The sequence below is a fragment of the Acanthochromis polyacanthus genome, chromosome 10 (assembly GCF_021347895.1).
Source record: "Acanthochromis polyacanthus isolate Apoly-LR-REF ecotype Palm Island chromosome 10, KAUST_Apoly_ChrSc, whole genome shotgun sequence".
NCBI lineage: Eukaryota > Metazoa > Chordata > Actinopteri > Pomacentridae > Acanthochromis > Acanthochromis polyacanthus.
In genome coordinates, this window is record NC_067122.1 from 18,707,791 (window position 1) to 18,725,688 (window position 17,898).

General features: G+C 39.3%; 1 protein-coding gene across 4 annotated transcripts; it reads right to left on the bottom strand.

The window, feature by feature from the left end:
* Positions 1–307: 307 nt before the first annotated feature.
* cabp2b (calcium binding protein 2b) lies at positions 308–16,008 on the bottom strand. 4 transcript variants are annotated; one of them, XM_051954879.1, is made up of 7 exons: positions 15,324–16,008; positions 14,466–14,741; positions 2,371–2,401; positions 2,128–2,262; positions 1,784–1,893; positions 760–907; positions 308–673 (listed from the first exon to the last, which is right to left on the bottom strand). In XM_051954879.1, the coding sequence occupies exons 1-7, from the start codon at positions 15,405–15,407 to the stop codon at positions 648–650; spliced, it is 810 nt and encodes a 269-aa protein (XP_051810839.1). In that variant the 5' UTR covers positions 15,408–16,008; the 3' UTR covers positions 308–647. The 4 variants fall into 4 exon arrangements, with proteins under 4 accessions (XP_051810839.1, XP_022045248.1, XP_022045249.1 ...); XM_022189556.2 differs by lacking the exons at positions 14,466–14,741; positions 15,324–16,008 and adding exons at positions 4,457–4,651; positions 6,003–6,375; XM_022189557.2 differs by lacking the exons at positions 14,466–14,741; positions 15,324–16,008 and adding an exon at positions 6,003–6,366.
* Between the last annotated feature and the right edge of the window lie 1,890 nt (positions 16,009–17,898).

The following is a 17,898-nucleotide window of genomic DNA, read 5'->3' on the forward strand; positions in this document are numbered from 1 at the left end:
AAAGAAAATTCAAATCACAGTAAATTAATTAAATTTGATTGAAAACTTTCTCCTCCTAGGGGTCAGAAAGTCATGTCCTTAAAAAATAAAAAATAAAATTAGCTTGGCAGGCTTGTTCCTCAAACTCAAAATAGTTTGTTGGTTGAACATGACTTCATCAGAGGTTGTCACAAACAAAAAATATATTGAAGCAAACTGTTGTGTTAGTTTATTTTGTTGAGACGTGACTCAGCAAACCATTTTAGTGTCAGATAACTGAACTTTTGTCCATATGTGAGTGAATGATCAGAACAGTAAAACCAGTTGGTCCAATTCTTATATATTTTATTGGTTCGAAAATAATTTTATACAATATACAAGCAAGATTTTACACTCAGAGAACAAACACTCATATATAAAAATACATCTAAAAAAACAGAAAATCATGAATGTGAACTGTGAAGCTTCTGATATGTTTCACAGCAGTTCAGATGCTTTATATTTCACTTCAAATTCAGATGTGTGCATTTGTATTAGTTGTAGAGTTTTTTTTCTTTTGTTTATTTAATACAAAAATAGGAATTTACACACATGATCTTCAGAGCAAATGAAGAAAGTTCACTACAGTGTAGTGTTTTATCCAGCAGTCTGTTTGACATACGGGCCGGTCAGCGGGACATCATTCGCACAAACTCTGCAAAGACAAGAGAAAGCAGTGAGAAGGGAGACGAAGAACAAGATGGTGGTCACTTGGCAGATCCCATTATGACTCTGTCTCACCCTCAAAGTCCACCTGACCGTCTCCGTTGAGGTCGATGTCTCTGAGGACCTCGTTGATCTCTTTGTTCGTCACTTGTTCTCCCATCAGCTTCTTCATGGCCTCACGCAGCTCCATCAGACTGATCTGACCGTCACCGTTAGAGTCAAACTGGACGCAGAGAGAAGAAGACAGAAACTAAGGATCACACCAAGCTCAAAACAGACATTTTGGTAAAGGTTTGCTTTCATTGCTTCCTGCTTGGCAGCTCACAGTGTCATTCTTTATACTTCTACCAAATGGGAGTTAACAGACATTTTTAAATCCTTCTTTATTTATTTGTGTTTCCCAAACACTTTCTGGATGGAAAATGTTTCACGCCTTGATGGTTTATCAACCAGCAAACTAATAAGAAACCTATACTATCAACAAAAGGAGGAAAGCTACCATGAAATATCATGAACTATTTGTTTCTGCTGTACATGCGATGAGCGACCTTTCTTCCATGTTAAAATCTTTCCAAGTTGTATTTTTTCATGTTGTTTATCTTCTTGTTTAATCTAGTTAGACCTGTTGTTTCTTTAAGCATGCGCTACTTTTCTGTCTTTGTTGCTTTTTGTCCCCATTTGTTTGGCTTCTTACAGCGGATTAATAGCACTAATTTAAGTGGCTCAGAACACTGAACCTGTGGAATGTAAAGTATTCACACTGTTGATTTTCTTGTCATATCTGCTGTGAAAAAGGTCTATCACTACTATTTTTTAATTGTTTTATAAACTAGCCATGCAAATGACAATTTACTGAAGCTTTAAATAGTCCAGCTCCTCTATGCATGTGAACATTTGAAGATTTGAATCCAAGGGCTGCTGTGTTTGTTAGTATTTTGTGCACATTTATTTTATTGTCGTGTCCACATTGATCAGAGTAGAGCACAGGTGGAGCTACTGAAATGGAATTCTTCAACTGATATTGTTACATTTTGTGAAGTAAAATGTCTGCATTTAAAAATGGCTCTATGCCTTTAAATAACAGCGTGTGGAACCAGACCTCTTTGAATGCGTCTCTCAGTTCTTTGACTCCGATCATGTCTGCCGTCTCCGCCAGCATCTTGGGTCCCATCAGCTCCACAAAGTCCTCAAAGTCAACTTTACCTCCACCTGAAAGACACACATGCAAAGTTATGTAAAAACTACCACAAGGGTAGATGTCAGTTCTGGTCCTTAGTTTGCAGTTTGCAGTTTTTGGTGTCCTCACATGTAAATTATTACCATAAAAAGAGAAACAAAGTGCATTAACAGTAAATACAAGCTGCTTGATTTAACTTCATGTTGCTTTCTTGCTCTCCTCTAGTCAGTTTTGTTGCTCTGTCGGGTGTTTTTGGCTCCACTCACAGATCTGTTGGCTCAGCTCGATGAGCTCCATCTCTGTAGGCATGTATCCCATGGTCCTCATGCACTCCCCCAGGTCTTTGTGGCTGATGTAGCCCTTCTTATTCTTATCAAACTCCACAAATGCCTCACGGAGCTCTGATAAAAACACACAAAGCACGCGATAACAATCATACTCCAAGTATTGTATTAACATGTCTTAATATAAAAAACACATTGGGGTTTTCTGCACATTTATCGTCTCACCTTCAATCTCCTCTGGTCTCAGCTCTCTGTCCTGTTGGAGGGACAAGCGTCACATGTTAGCTTCTGCTCGAGCTCTTTCACACAAAACTGTAGAGGTACAACACAGATACAAACACAAGCACAGAAACATGATCCAAGCACACACACACACACACACACACACACACACACACACACACACACACACACACACACACACATCACTTTCTCAGGACAAGCTGAACAAGGAAGTAATGAACACAAAGATTAAGTACAAAAACAGAGAAAAATGATTAATGAGTGGAAAATATTGTGTATACAAATATTTTTCCATCATGTGTAATCACAACTTTGACATCTGGCCAGTGTTTTGATGAGTGAGTCCAGCTTTATGCGGTTGAACTGAAATGGAGAATGTGCGATGTTGGCTGCTTTCTCTGAGTTTTTACTTCAAACCACATATGTCAATACAATTTGCAAATGTAGAGTTTCTCAGTAGACTGTATCACACAGACGAATCCAGGGCATTTTAAGATGGCAAGCAGTGTCTGAATGTATATGATTTGAATCAACATCACATTATGGTGTGTTGTATATGACAATTAATGTCCAAGAAATTACAATGGGTAACCAGATTAGATGTGGGAGGCTTCTAGGCAGCACACATTTAGAGATTAGGAGATTTGGGAGGTTTAGTTTCACAGAGATCCTGGGACACATGTCCATTATTCACACACATACATAAATACATATATACTAGGTGCATATAGCACTCGGGTTTGCATGCAAGCACAAAAGCACACACGATAGAAGCTGCGACTCAGTGCAGAGGATGTTCTACTAAGAGCTTTAGAGAGAAACAATACGGCGCAAATCCGCAGAGATCAGTTTATTTACTTTGGTTTTTCTGATAAAATCCTCAACCTCATTTTTACACAATAAGCGAGATATGTAATGCTGAGAGTTCAAGCCACATTATCACAGAAGTACACACAGTTTAACCTCATTACAGGGGAGTACAGAACTGGACAAATTCCTAAATTAACCTGAATTCATTTTGCTGGGTTTTTCATCAGAAGTGATATATGAAACACTGGGGGGGAAAAAACATCCCACAATCCAAAGCTGTTGCACTTCTCCTTTAATGTGAGGTTTTCTCCTTGGCTGTGTGTAGCCAGTCCACTATTTTTGTCAGGTCAGCTTAAAATCAAGTGCAAATAAACACAAGAAAGTTGGACTCCTACTAGCGAATGATTCCTTCAGGTGAGACCTTTGATTTGGCTTCTGTCAGCATTTATACACTAAAAATCTGGGGTCACTTAGGAAATTTCATGTTCTCCATGAAAACTTACACTTTCATTCATGTGCTAACATAACTGCACCAGGGTTTTCTAATAATCAATTAGCCTTTCAACACCATTAGCTAACACAGTGTAGCATTAGAACACAGGAGTGATGGTTGCTGGAAATGTTCCTCTGTACCCCTATGGAGATGTTCCATTAAAAATCAGCCATTTCCAGCTAGAATAGTCATTTACCACATTAACAATGTCTAGACTGGATTTCTGATTAATTTACAATTATCTTCATAAAAAATGTGTTTCTTTCAAAAACAAGGACATTTCTAAGTGACCCCAACCTTTTGAACAGTGGTGTATGTTAACCTGTATAATGTAAAATAAAGGCCACAATGCATCAGTGCACAGCTGGAGAGTTGGACTCTTGTTTCAGGGTTCAAGTAAACACTTGTTTTCTCTTTTTGGCATTTTTAGAAGCTGTTAAAGCTACAAATTGCCCACTTTCGCTGATTGGAAACTCAGCCTTGATCTAAGCATCACCCTGTTCCAGACATTACAAGCTCCACACAGCCAGTCAATGATTTTCCATGGCACCCAGTGATCGACCTCTGTGAGCATGTGCGGTGCCAGAGGCTTAATTGTCTGACCCTGGCCAGTGATGCAGGTGGATGACTGAGCTGATTGTTGGACAGCAGGAGGGTCGGCCACGATGTGAAGGATGAAAATGAATCGAAACGAGTGGAACAGTGGCACTGGGGCTCACGTGAGGACACACATGTTTCACACACACGTTTCTCTCTGTTACATACGAATGTCTGAAAGCCCCGTTTAAGGAAGATGCAGGCCGGGCCCACGATGTCGGACAACATGTTGCAGTTCTTCACCAGTGCACCGAAGGATTCTTTGAATGGTTTTTCCTCCATTTCCTGCTCCTCCTCTACCTCCAGATGCAGACCCTGCTGGCTTGTATCCCTCACTTCCACCTTCCCCCAACAAACCAGCCCCTTTAGAGGGAGACCGGGCTGTTAAAGCACCATTCTCACTCACAGATTGTCTATGTGGCAGATCTCTCCGCATTTAAAGACCACTGACATCTTTCAAGGAAGAACCACTGTTTTGTAGTCATGCAAACATTAGAAATAATATGACTGTATGCCTGAATTACATAGACATCATCTTATTATTTTAGGGAAGCTCATTAGTGTGAGATACTATTCTTACTGGGTCTTGAGGTCAGCTTTCTATTTAAGTGTCATTGGCTGAGGACATGTTGCTAAATCTCTGGTCTAATGACTGATATGTTGTTTATAAAACTGGTGCAGAGTTCCTGATAAAAAAAATGATCATAAAGCAGTTTACAAACTACACTGTGACGTTTGGGGAGCTAATTTTTTAATTTTTAGTGGTTAAAAATGACTATTTTAAAAGCACTTGATTCAGTTTTTTAAAAATTTTATCATGATTCTTACATAAAAAGAAAAAATACGAAGATTAACACTAAGAATGATAAAAAAAATAATGAAAAGTACAGTAGTTGTCAGCATCAGGGAGGGTAAGTTTTGTTCTTCTGTTTTGTTTTACTTTAACTAACATCTAGAACGTTTATAATACTGCATCGCCACACATGGATGGTGATGTAATATCAGTCTGCATGCATGAATCGCCCTCATGATCATAGATCAACAGAAGCCTAATTTACTGCATGATACTGAATTTGCAGAAAACTACAAACACATCGCAAAAATCACAAATTTGTCAGTATTTTATGTTTTCAGGGGAGCTCATGCCACCAGACTCCTCTGATCTCTGCTATTCAGAAAATATTTTATATTATGTGATTTGAAATATCTAATGCTGCAGTTTTAACCCATTTTTCGATGCTTTATGCATTTAGAGGAAATGCTATCGTTTAAGCAATAAAATCAAATGTCAAATAGTGACATCACGTTGCAAAAAAAACAGGCAATTACATTTTGCCCCTTTAAGCTGGGATTTTAATTTCAGCAAAAGTGCAAAAATGTGGTTTACTGCTCCATTAGTGTTCTGCATTTAACGTCCACACTCTCCTGCTGCAGCTTCTTTGAGCAGGATTACAGAAAAAAGGAAGTTAAATGACATTATTGTGCTTCATATTTTACATTTAGGTAAAGCAGATATGTAACATTAGGAATCAGGAATCAAATGATTTAAGTATATTTGACTAAAATCAGTACTTTGTAACTTTATTCAGATGAACATAATTCATTTGTGTGCTACAAATTGAAGCAACTTATTCAAATTCCCTTTTTTTTTAATGCAAGCGAGAGCATCAAGCTCCAGTAAGTCGGAGTCCAGCAAAGAACAAAATGCTCTTACCTTTTGGTCTTTCATGGATGGATTGGTGCAGTTGCCCATTATCTAACCTCTGCAGTCTCACCCTGCCACTGTCCACCTGCTGTCCAAATGTTTTCTTCCTCTTTCACTTGTTTGTCTGCTCTCCTCTCTGTGGACTTCCAGCTCCAGTTCAAGCTCCCGAGTTAAAGAAAACCTCTAAGTGACCCATGTTGGTTAGTAGACGTCACATCGGATTCAAGCAAGATGAAGACAAAAGGCAACCCTGTCAAGACATGTCACCAAGGAAAGCAGCTCCAAACTGGACTGAACAGAAAGCAGCTGGCTCATGTGTCTCTTTGCAGACACAGCATCACTTTCTCTTCACACAGGCTTTTAATCCCACTCTATCTCTCTTTCTTTCCCTCCCTCCCTTCCTCCTCCTCCTCCCTCCTCCCTCTCATTCACATGTTGCACCAGTATTTAAAGGACTTCATCTACAGTATAAGGACTTTTAGATGGAGAATTAAGAGGACATAAACAGAGAAGGATTAATCCCTAGCATTTTAGATTAAAGAGGTTACATGAGAGAGATGTTCAGAAGAAACAAAAACCTTCTTAACTGTGCAATATACTGAGACTGAACTTAACAGAAGTAGAAAAGATTCAGTTAAACTGAAAATATAATATCTGGGTGGACATAAAGTCTTATGATGAGCCCAAGGCTATTTTTAATGTAATTTCTCTGCCTTTGCAATAAAGTTCTTGTCTCATTTATTATGAGGACTTGTCATCCTGTTATCGTCAGAACAGTCTTGGCTATTCAGATCTTACATAATTTGACATGCTCGTGTCTGAAGATTTAATTGCAGCCTTTATATCCAATAAAAAATAATTTAATATTATGAAATCATATGTTTTTTTATTTATTACATCATAAAATGCTGGCAATAGAGATATATTTTCATTATTGTGTGGGAGAAACTCAACCCAGCCATGCAAATCTGTCTAACACACATCTAAGTATGAACAAAATGCAATGATGAGCTTGTGAGTAATCCAAACAGGAGTACTTGGTGTGGAGATGATGCAAAGCTGATTCAAAATCATTTCTGTCGTCAGTATTTTGTTGCACGGACAACCAAAGAGCGCTGTTGGAAAAGTCAAGCCCCACACTTTGATTTAATATGTGCAACATCTCTCTGCATAAACACTTTGAGAGCAGTTCAGCTGAGAGGAGTCTGCCTCCATCGGGCTTTAAGGTTTACTAAATGAAATAAGGGTTTTAAATATAGCAGGTTAAGCTTTTCTGTAAAATTAACTTATTTTCAGGGAGATATTTAAGAGCTTTGCACCTTTTTCTTAAATGACACTATCAAAGTGAATCAAATGAAACATTATTGAAACTTTTTAAAAATCTTTTATTCGCTTATTTCACTTCAAAAATAGATAACCGCCTCAGTTAACTTCTTAACTGTTCGTGTTAAGGTTGTTTCCAAATTAATTTTAAAAATGATTGGTTCAATAACTACATTTTCAATTTCTAAGTTTTGAGCTTATGATTTGACTGTGCCATCAGGCATTAATTAAATTCTAACCTATGGACAATATAATGTCTGTAGCATCATGACAATAATGTTGTCTTTTGTTTTAATTTATTCATCCAAGCCTTGACTAAAGTACAGTAGCACACCATATTTTACCAACCTTGATGGCCTGATTCTCTGAAGCAACTTCAAAGACTAGATTTTTGCCTTTTCTTTATTTTTTCTTGTCTGTTTCTGCATATGTACAGTAAGAGGATCAATTTTGCAAAACGGCAAACTAAACAAAGGAAAGCAAAACAAGCACAAAAACCCCACATATTAATAAATACAATAAAATGATTGTAGACCCTAAAGGTAATAGATTATATGAAACTAAAGAGGTGCATTTAGGTCACATTAAGATGTGTGAAAAATGAAGATTCAGTGCATGCATAATATTCTTAGAGATGGCTGTAGAACAGAGGATTTATTTGTGGCCCGTCACAGTTGTGTATTTTTCCTGATATTATGAGTTCAGGGCTTACACTGAATGAAAAGTTTCATTCTAAAAACCCACAGCTGTTCAAAGCGAAAACAAGTCTTCCATGCTTTTCCCAGAAAGGTTTCAGAGATACTAGGGCTTCACTGAGCTGTGAGTTCAAGTGTTTCCTAGAAGAATTACAAAGCTTCACAGCTCAGTGTGTAATGAACTTTCAAACTGATTAAAAGTGCCACAAAAGAGCTGTAATGCCTCAGAAAATTAGAACTCAAGCCAAACAATAATATCACCTCAGACCAGATTTAGCAGGATGTAATCGCTCAGAGTGTGAGATGCTCTGAGCTCTTGCTGAACTTTATCTCTCACATTCCAGGACTAACTTGACCAATCTGTCTAAAATAATGTGAATGTTAAAGTCAGTGTGAGTTCAGTGCTGTAAGTGGTCAGCTGAGCTTTTACAAAGCATCTGCTAACAAATCTTTCTAAGAGCAGATTTAGAATACTTCTTACTGCAGCGTGTCCATACAGAGAGCACAGCTTGTGTTGACGTCATGTGCGTTTGTATTATTCATGAAGTGGTATAAATCTGTTCACACGGTCGCCTCAGGAGACCCAGAAAAAAAGTAAAGTAATATGTAAAATCTGGTAAATTGTAGTTTTGTTTGGGTTAAATTTCTAGGAAAGTCAATGTGTGTGTGTGTGTGTGTGTGTGTGTGTGTGTGTGTGTGTGTGTGTGTGTGTGTGTGTGTGTGTGTGTGTGTGTGTGTGTGTTCCTGTACTTGCTACATGGTGAGTACCATTTTCTGCATTTAACTATCAAAGTGAGGACATTTTTGCCGGTCCTCACTTTGAAACAGCCATGTTTGAGGGTGAAGACTTGTTTTTAGAGAACAGGTATGAATTCAGGTTTGGTTAGGGTTAGGGTAAGGATTAAGTTTAGGCAATCAGTTGTGATGGTTAAGGTTAGGATAAGGCTCTAGGAAATGCATTACGCCTATGGATGTCCTCACTAAGATAGAAGTACAAACATGTGTGTGTGTGTGTGTGTGTGTGTGTGTGTGTGTGTGTGTGTGTGTGTGTGTGTGTGTGTGTGTGTGTGTGTGTGTGTGTGTGCAGACCAGGTGGTAAATTTTACTCATCACTGATCTGATTTTCGCTGCTGCTCCATCTACAAATCCGACTCACTATTATATTTACTATCGCTTATTCCTTTCAGCTGAAAATAAACACGTTAAATTCAGCTCAGTTCAGCGCAGTTTAATAAAAATCTATTCAGATTACTTCAGTTCAAATCAGTTCGATTTAATTCAGTTAATTTGATATACAGTACTTCCATTCAATTCAGTTTGATCAATTTCAATTAAATATAATTCAATCAAATTTATTTAAAAGTAATTTTATTGAGATTTCATTTGATTCAGTTCGGTTCATTTCGAGAGTTGCATCTGCATCTCTCTCAGGTTGCACAGATGTTTACTTTGTGCCTTGTTATATTTCATTCTTTTTTTGCAGTTACAATATTTAGATATCAACGCATTTTCACTTGAACTAACAAACCTGTGAGGAAACAGCTGTGTATGTGGACACAAAGTGTTTCTGTGAGAGCAGCGAGTGTAAAGTTGAGAGTCAGACAGTGAACTACAAGCGGAAACTTGCTTTAAAAACGTAAAGGTTGTTGAAAGGCAAAGTTATGACAGAATAGGAAATTTATTCAAGTTGTCTCACACTGTAAGATGCCACTAAAGTGAAAGTAAAATGATAGAGGCATCTCTGAAGGGCAGTGATAAAGTGTGTAGGGCCTTTTAAAACAGTCTAAATTCTCATACATGTAAACACAGTTGATGTCTGTAATAGTCAGCAGTGTCCACTGGAGGACGGGTCAGGACAGTTCCAGTGACTTCATCTGACAGCTGCTGCAGGAAATGTGTGAGACAGTAATGACACAACTTCTAATTTTAGACAAACGTTCCAACAGATTACAGCTTAAGAGCAGCGACTGAATGAAAAGAAACTTTCTTAAGAGGAAGCTATCTGTGTGGGTCATTCTGAGAGATCCATGCAGCATGCAGACAGATCTGAGTGCTGTCAATGGGATTAATGAGATTATAGTGTCTTAAAAGTGAGCTGACCCTCGAGTACAAGTTCAGAATGACATTAAGGCCCAGACTGCTACAATATTTTGGTAAAATTCTTCTTAAAAAATTCCCATCAACTTGCATTCCTCACCCATTTTGTTGCACATTGAAATTTGAAGCGATGTTTGAACAAAGATATCAAAGAAATGGACACAAAGTGCAAACTATTAAAGATAAAAGCCTGAAATTTTTTACTGATGTTACTCAGAATGAAAGATTGTACAAGTAAATCAAATAGTCTCTCTGTTATGAGTTAAAATGTGGAAAAAATAAAGCAGTCATTTAAAGTTCCATCTTTGAGCACACATTGATAAAAACGTTGATGATGCAGAGGTCAACTAGGGACATTTTCTGAACTACACACTGCTGCGTGTCACAGTAATGCAAATCAGTTATGAAAGTTCAACAAAAATAATTTTTAAAACAATGTGACCAAGTATCTTATTATAATAAAAAGGATTCCACAAGTCTTGTTTTGTATTCTTGTGGCATACGGTTCAGAAAATATCTGTGCATTATCAGTGTTTTCATTCATGTGTGCTCCATGATGGAACCTTTTATGACGGCTTCAGTTGTTTTCTTGTTTCAGTTCACCCACAGTCAGAAATTATTTAATCAATTTGTCAAAAATGATTGATTCTGAATCAATGACATGATGAGAAATATCAGTGGATTTTTTAGGTTTTTATCTTTAATAGTTTCTCAGATTTTGTCATCCAAACATTGCCTCAGATTACGATGTGCAATAAAGCAGGCTTGGAAAATGTTAGATGTATTAATCTAAAATATCACAAACATATTTAGAAATATGAATAGTTAAAAAAAATTCCAGCAAATCAGAGATGATTGAGCAAACAGTCCCTGATGATTTGACATGTAATAACCTGCTGGAATTCAGGCCAGAAAAAGTACAAATGAACACCTGCACTCATGTTTTTGATGTCATATTAGTTTTTTCATCTGACTTTTTGTTCCAGAAAGCTTTATGCTATATTATCATCCATAACTCCTACTACTACATGATATACTTTGTGCATAATGTCAGTTGCGCAACTTTTCGTCACATCTTTGAAACTGAAGCATGAACCTTGAAAATCAAACAACCTCTGAACCAGCTACAAACAAAACGGCTTCATCAAACAACCCAGCTCATTAGATCCGCCACAGAACACAACACCTATTAACACTACAAAACATTTTTATCAGCATGAATCCAATTAGGCAGATCAGTGAAGGTCTATCAGCTCTACACAACCAGATCAGTCATTTCTGTTGATGAGCTGCTGCACAGTTCCTCCTTCATGATTCATCTTGTTGTTTAATGACAAAACCGACACCAGCGACCGCAACCCAAGACACACAATACCATTAAAACCTGATTAATTACCAGCTTCATTCTCTCTTACTGATGGTTTGAATTAATCACGCAAATGAGAAGCTCTCAGTAGGAGCGAGTGCGTTTGTGAGCGCATGCAGGTTTATTTATGTTACAGGGTTTCTGTTTTGATTACTTTTCTGCGTAGTGTTCAGTATCAGCACTGAATGAAGTCACTTCAGCAGCTGGAGGTTAATTTTATTGCACAGACACGCTTTGAACACAAACCTGGCGTTGTGTACGTGTGTGAGAGGTGTGTTGTACTCAGGTAATGTGACTCCTGTGTGTGTGTGAGCAGGTAAACCAGTAGGTGTATCAGATTCTGATCTGGTGTCAGATGTACACCAGCTGGTTTCCAGTAATAAGACACGCCAAGCTGGGAAATACTAGAAGAGACGGAGTGTGAAGGAAAGAAGGAAGCAAGGAGGCGAGAAGGGAAGAAAAATGCTCAGTTCCAAAATAAAAGTCCTGCATTCAAACCATTAGAAAGTAAGAGCATATCTGATTAAAGTATTATACGTAATGCATATGTATTTACTGTGGCACAGTTGATCTTATATTACAGTTTGCAGGATTTTAATATCATAGAACCTGAGTGCTTTTGGTCCGTGTTATATAATACTGCTTAATATAAAAATTGATGACGGCCAGTGTAACCTAAAGAGTCTTTAGTGAGAACACAGCAGGACAGCGAGGACACAGTAACACTTATATGGAGGATAAAGTTTGCAATAATGAATAAATAATGAATTAATACATAATGGGGTTCAAACTGAGCCTTTACCCGAGAGACATTTCTCTGGAAATCAGTAAACCATAACTAAACGTCAGTCATAACTACAATAATATGTGTGTTTTATATATATATATATATATATATATATATATATACACATATATATATATAAAGGGTTGGGTTCGGGTCAAAGCTAAAACAATACATCTTAAAACATATTTAAATAACCACAAGTCTATTACAGGGCTACACATAGACACAAACAATCACATCTATGGACAATTTAGAATTACCAAACGACCTCAGCATGTTTTTGGACTGTGGGAGGAAGCTGGAGAACCTGGAGAAAACCCACGTACGCACAAGGAGAACATGTAAACTTCATGTGGAAAGATCCCAGGCCCAGGCCAGGACACCAGGGATCTTCTAGCTGTAAGGCGACAGTGCTAACCACCGAAACACTGTGCAGCCCAGAATGTAATGTAGGATATCAAAACTTTATCATTCAAAAGTATAATAATCTCAGGGACTGTCTGTTTGAACCAGTCAGATTTAAGTTGTTCTTTTATATTTCTTTCTAGTCTTCTTGCAGAACATCCTCATGTTCTACAAAAACCCTTTTCTCGCGGTTGTTTAACTCAGGAACAGAAGCAGCGACTGTCCCATTTTTCACATTTGTTCAGATATTAAATTGGTGACACTAATCTTGGGTGTGTACCTCAAAACTGTGGCAAGTTTCTGTGAAAAAATGTGTGAAGCATTGATGTATTTGTAGCTTTTTTTGCCACAACATCCAGATTTGAAGCATCATTTAAGGCCTCAACTACAGTTTTGTGTTGTATGTGAACACATATTCAGGAACTTCCTTTGTGTTTTGCTTCTCCCAGTAAACTTGAACATAGCAAATCTTCAATACACACCAGTATATTACATGATTCTGGACAGACGTGGGTCTAAACTGTAACTTGGCCGGTTGGTGGAGGTTTCTGATGTAACGTCTGTGAGTGGGTTTGATTCATGAAAGATCCCTGTAAGGACATGAGTCTGTGGAAGCATCTGTTTCAGTTCATTTCATTCTGTGGGGGCTGAGGGTCTCTGGGAACACTGTACCTACTGTCTATGACTTCACTGTTGATGTCAGGCTTCATGTTATAATGCACTGGATGTCAAAGTGAGGTTCAAGAACCACCGAGGGACCCCAAAATGAAAAACTCTCTTCTCTTCTCTTCTCTTCTCTTCTCTTCTCTTCTCTTCTCTTCTCTTCTCTTCTCTTCTCTTCTCTTCTCTTCTCTTCTCTTCTCTTCTCTTCTCTTCTCTTCTCTTCTCTTCTCTTCTCTTCTTTTGGATCACTGCATCACAAGCTGACATCACTTTTTCTTTCCTTCTACATCGATTTCCTGTTTCCAACCTCAGCCACATTCATCATCGGCCTCTTCAGAGCTTGCTGACGCGATCAGGTGGATGTGACTCCTTCTTTATGTCAGGAGAAAAAACAAAATAAAATCCATAGTGACTCACGAGCCACGCTGAGGTCAGCAGCAGGAAGCGAGTGAAGCTTTAACTTGTGTGTAATTGCTTTTGATTTATTTTCATACGCAAACTCGCCACTTTCTCACACACGTCTGACCTCCGGGGTGACAGATGCTGTGACGGTGCAGCCTAGCGTGCCGTGTCGTGTGTCGCCTCCTGCCATGTGAGTGACGAGATGTGATGCGATCCTGAGCTGATACAATGGCTGCAGCGGTAGGGTGTTCATCAGATCTCAGGCTGACCACTGCCGTATCTTTTACGGATTACACTTTCGTAATGTTTCCCAAAGTAAAAGAGCTTAAATCCTCTCAAACCCCACGCTATCATCGGTCTCAGCCATAGTGCTCGAGCTTTACAGGGCCGACCGTGTACAGGAGGATTTGGGGTTAAACGGGTAAGAAAAAAAACAAAACCATTAGGTTAACATTTGAGTTGCATTGTGCTGAATTTAACTTCAAGTCTTTGAGAGGTCAAAGGTCAGGGGTGTGAGGAGGACTGCTGGTTACAAAATCTGGAGCTCAGCTGGGCTTTAAATTTGAATTGACAGCTTAGGGTTTCAATCAAGCCACTGGAGGGACACTCAATCAGCCAGAGAACTTGATGCAGAAGCAAATGAAACACACTTTACTGTGCATATGCACACACACACACACACACATGGACTGACATTTACACACATGTGTTTTTGTGCATCAACACACTCCTACCTGTCCAAACACAGAGTCCACTATAGGCAGCAGGTCAACGTTCTCCTCCTCCTTCTCCTTCTCTTTCTCCTTCTCCCTCCTCTGTGGTCCCTCCATCATCTCCTCCAGCTGCTCATCCAGCACCTCGCTGTCCTCAGCTGCCTCCGCTGCGATCATCTGGGCTACTTGTCTGGCTTTCTGAGGCCGAGGAGGCTGAGGAGCAGCGGGCTGCCCGTCTCCCTGCCCGTTGGTTCGCTTCTTCTGCTTCTCCACCTTCTTCTTGATGGCAGCTTGGACCTGAGGGCGACAGCGGGATGAAGGAAAGTGAAGCCGTGCACTGAAGCTGATGCACATATACTATTAATTTAGTGGTGCAAATTACAGTGGACAGTGGTTCAGATGACCTGAAAGAAGAACTGAATGTTAGATGTCTGACTGATTAAAGTTGGGTTCTGCTTATTTTAAAGCAACTTCTGACATTTCATCTGGCACACTATGATATATAAAAACTTTGCTATGACATATCCCTTTTTTTTTGGGCATTTTAACACCCTTTAAAGGGATTGCTTTCATTCTAAGACATACAAAGTTTCTCAAAACTCAACAGTTTACCAGACATGAAGAGCAAGGAATCATCTTTTACATCCAATAGACCTCATTGCTAGTCTAAGATCTGAGTTTAAATGGAACACTGTTAGAAAATCACGCAAAACTGAACTGTGTGCAACATAAATCAGCATAAAATGTGATCTAGGCATGCAGAAAAAGCATAAGGAGCAGGTTTTTATAAGAACAGGCAGCATTACAGAGCAAATGACACACAGAAATACTCCTATATTTACATAAAAGCATGGTTGCATCCTTTCCACACGTACTCACCTGTTTTGCACTCCTCTCAGTTGTCCCGCTCATCGCTCCAGCACCGCCTCCTCCGGCGGACGGCTCTCGAATGAGCATGAACATCTCGGTGTCACTGGCTCACACACACTCTCTCTTTCTCACTCCCCCTCCCTCACCCTCACCCTCTCTCTTCCCGTCTCTCCTCTTTTTCTTTCTGCAGTGCTGCTTTTAATTCAATGTGCTAAAAAAAAAAGAAAACCGAACAAAAAGTCACATGAAGAGGTCATCAGATTTGTCAGTGTCTCTCACAGAAATGTGTTAAAAATTCAGCTCCATTCATGCAGTGGTTCCACTTTTTTTTCCTTGTTCCACGTTTGTTTAGTTTTTTTTAAATTAATAAATTGATTCCAGGAAAAATGAAATCTCAAATGTTCCTCCTTTATTATTTCCTGAAGGTGTTTTCTCAGATGCTCCCATCCATATCTCCCTCCTGGTGTGAGCAGGTGAGGAGGTTTTATCATCAGCTGTAGTCTTGGCTTCAGGATTGAGTTCCTGCACCTCTGCCCTCGCTTGTTATCTCCTGATCCTTTAGGTGACACTCTATACCTCCTGAACTTCACCTCTCTCGCGTTATCTACCTGTAACACGTCGACCTCTCTCTCTCCTTCTCTTCCTCCCCCTTTTCCACCTTTTCCCCTCCATCACAGGTGGACACTCCTCCTGTTGCCTGGGCGCTTTGTCTCAACAACTCCTCCTGCCATCGGTTTCTACAAAGCCTTCATGAAATCTGCTGTCAGACAAAATCTTATGTCATTCTTTTATGTTTCCTTGCTGTTTACACTCATCTTGTTCCATCTCATCCTTATTTTTTCTCAGAATTGCTCTCCTTGTCTCTTTCTTGTCACCATCATTTCCCTCTGACAGTAATCCTCACTGCTCTCCTTGCTTTCCTTCTCCCCTTCTCTCTCAATCAATCCGCCCTCAATCCCCTGTCAAATTTGGAGCCTTTGTTGTAACACAAATTAGATTTTTTTTCCCTGCGATGCCCAGGTCAGCTCTTCATTCAGTGACAACGAGAGACGCACAGAGACGGAGGGACGGAACAAACTCAGCAGCCGTGCGATGATGAAAGACTGTAGTTTGTCTACGGAGCATCACCTCGGTGTTGTCCTGCGCGCATAATCTCATCCAACAAGCATGGCTGAGCCCACACAGCAGGCACACACAGGTGAACATGTCACCACCGACCTCTATTTTTAGACATGACGGTTCACATAAGCGTGTGAACATGTTACGCCACTTTTCAGCTCTCTAAAAACAACCGTATACTGTAGCGTCGTTGTGTTTCTCCAGACCTACTAATTCCACTAAAAGCATCAGCTTTCTATAAATAAAATGCCCCCATCAATTTGTTTTCCCTCCTCTCTCCCTCCTTCCGGTAGAAATCGGGGACACTGGCAGGTGTCTGGCTGATAAAGCATCTCAATTTTTCCTCCTTGTTTGCCCTTAACTGCCTCCCCTGAAGTCTCCCTCCATCACTGTTAACCCCCATGAAAAATTTCTCCCTCAAACTGAAACCCCGACAGTGTATATTCTCCAGACTTGGGGATAATGTATAGTTTGACTTCTCTCCAGTTGCTAGGTTTAAATTAATTTCTTAAACCCCGTCGTTGAGTTGCCTCCCTGTCTTTCTTCAGCCCCTCTCCGTATTGATTATTGATGGGAGAGGAGAGGCAAATTCTTGAGTTGAGGCAGAAAAGGAGATCCATTACAGAAAAGCTGAGTAACACGGACAAGGGTTCAAAAATAGTAGGGCAGTATTTTGGGATCAGATCAGTCACCTGAGAGAGAAAAAATGAATGAGAAAGATGGGAAAAGAAATGACGGGTGAAAGAAAAAAAAATCTGAAAAAAATGACCAAAAAAATGACACTTCTTGTTTCTTTCACCTTGATCATCCCCGAAACAGCAAAAAGACAGAATGAATGACAGCGGGAGTGGCAGCTGAGCAGTAATGTAGAAGTGAAGGCTTGTGTTACTGCATGTTGATCAGCCTGCAATAATATCTAATTACAGATCAGGACAGGTAGAGGAGAGAAGGGTCGGACTGCACATAACTCTGACAGGTATAGTCATGAGACCAGCGGCTATTGCTAATGTATAGGCAGATGACGCACACAGATTAAGCAGACATGGAGAACAGATAAGTTTGATTCGGGTCAGACTCACTCTCATTACTTATTTGTTCGTAATAGTAGTCACAGATTACCGAAATGCTCAACTGGCACGAGGTGACTCATTAACCTTGCTTAACTGGACATTGAAAGAGGAACACAAGGTATCTGTGACAGGTAAACACCAGCCACTCTGAGGACAAAGCTAATCAACTGATTATCTTGAGAAACAGGTGTTTGCAGCAATAAAAAAAAAGTGCCTAATGAATGAAATGTTCATTTTTCAAGCTTGTTTCAAACAAATTTTCCCTCTGTATCTGTAGTGTTGATCAGTTTTGGACAGCAATGTTGAATCAAGCTCTTAAAAATCCACAAAATGATATTTGTTGAATGGATTAGATCACACAAGATGTTATTTTTTTTATTTTCTACAACCATTTC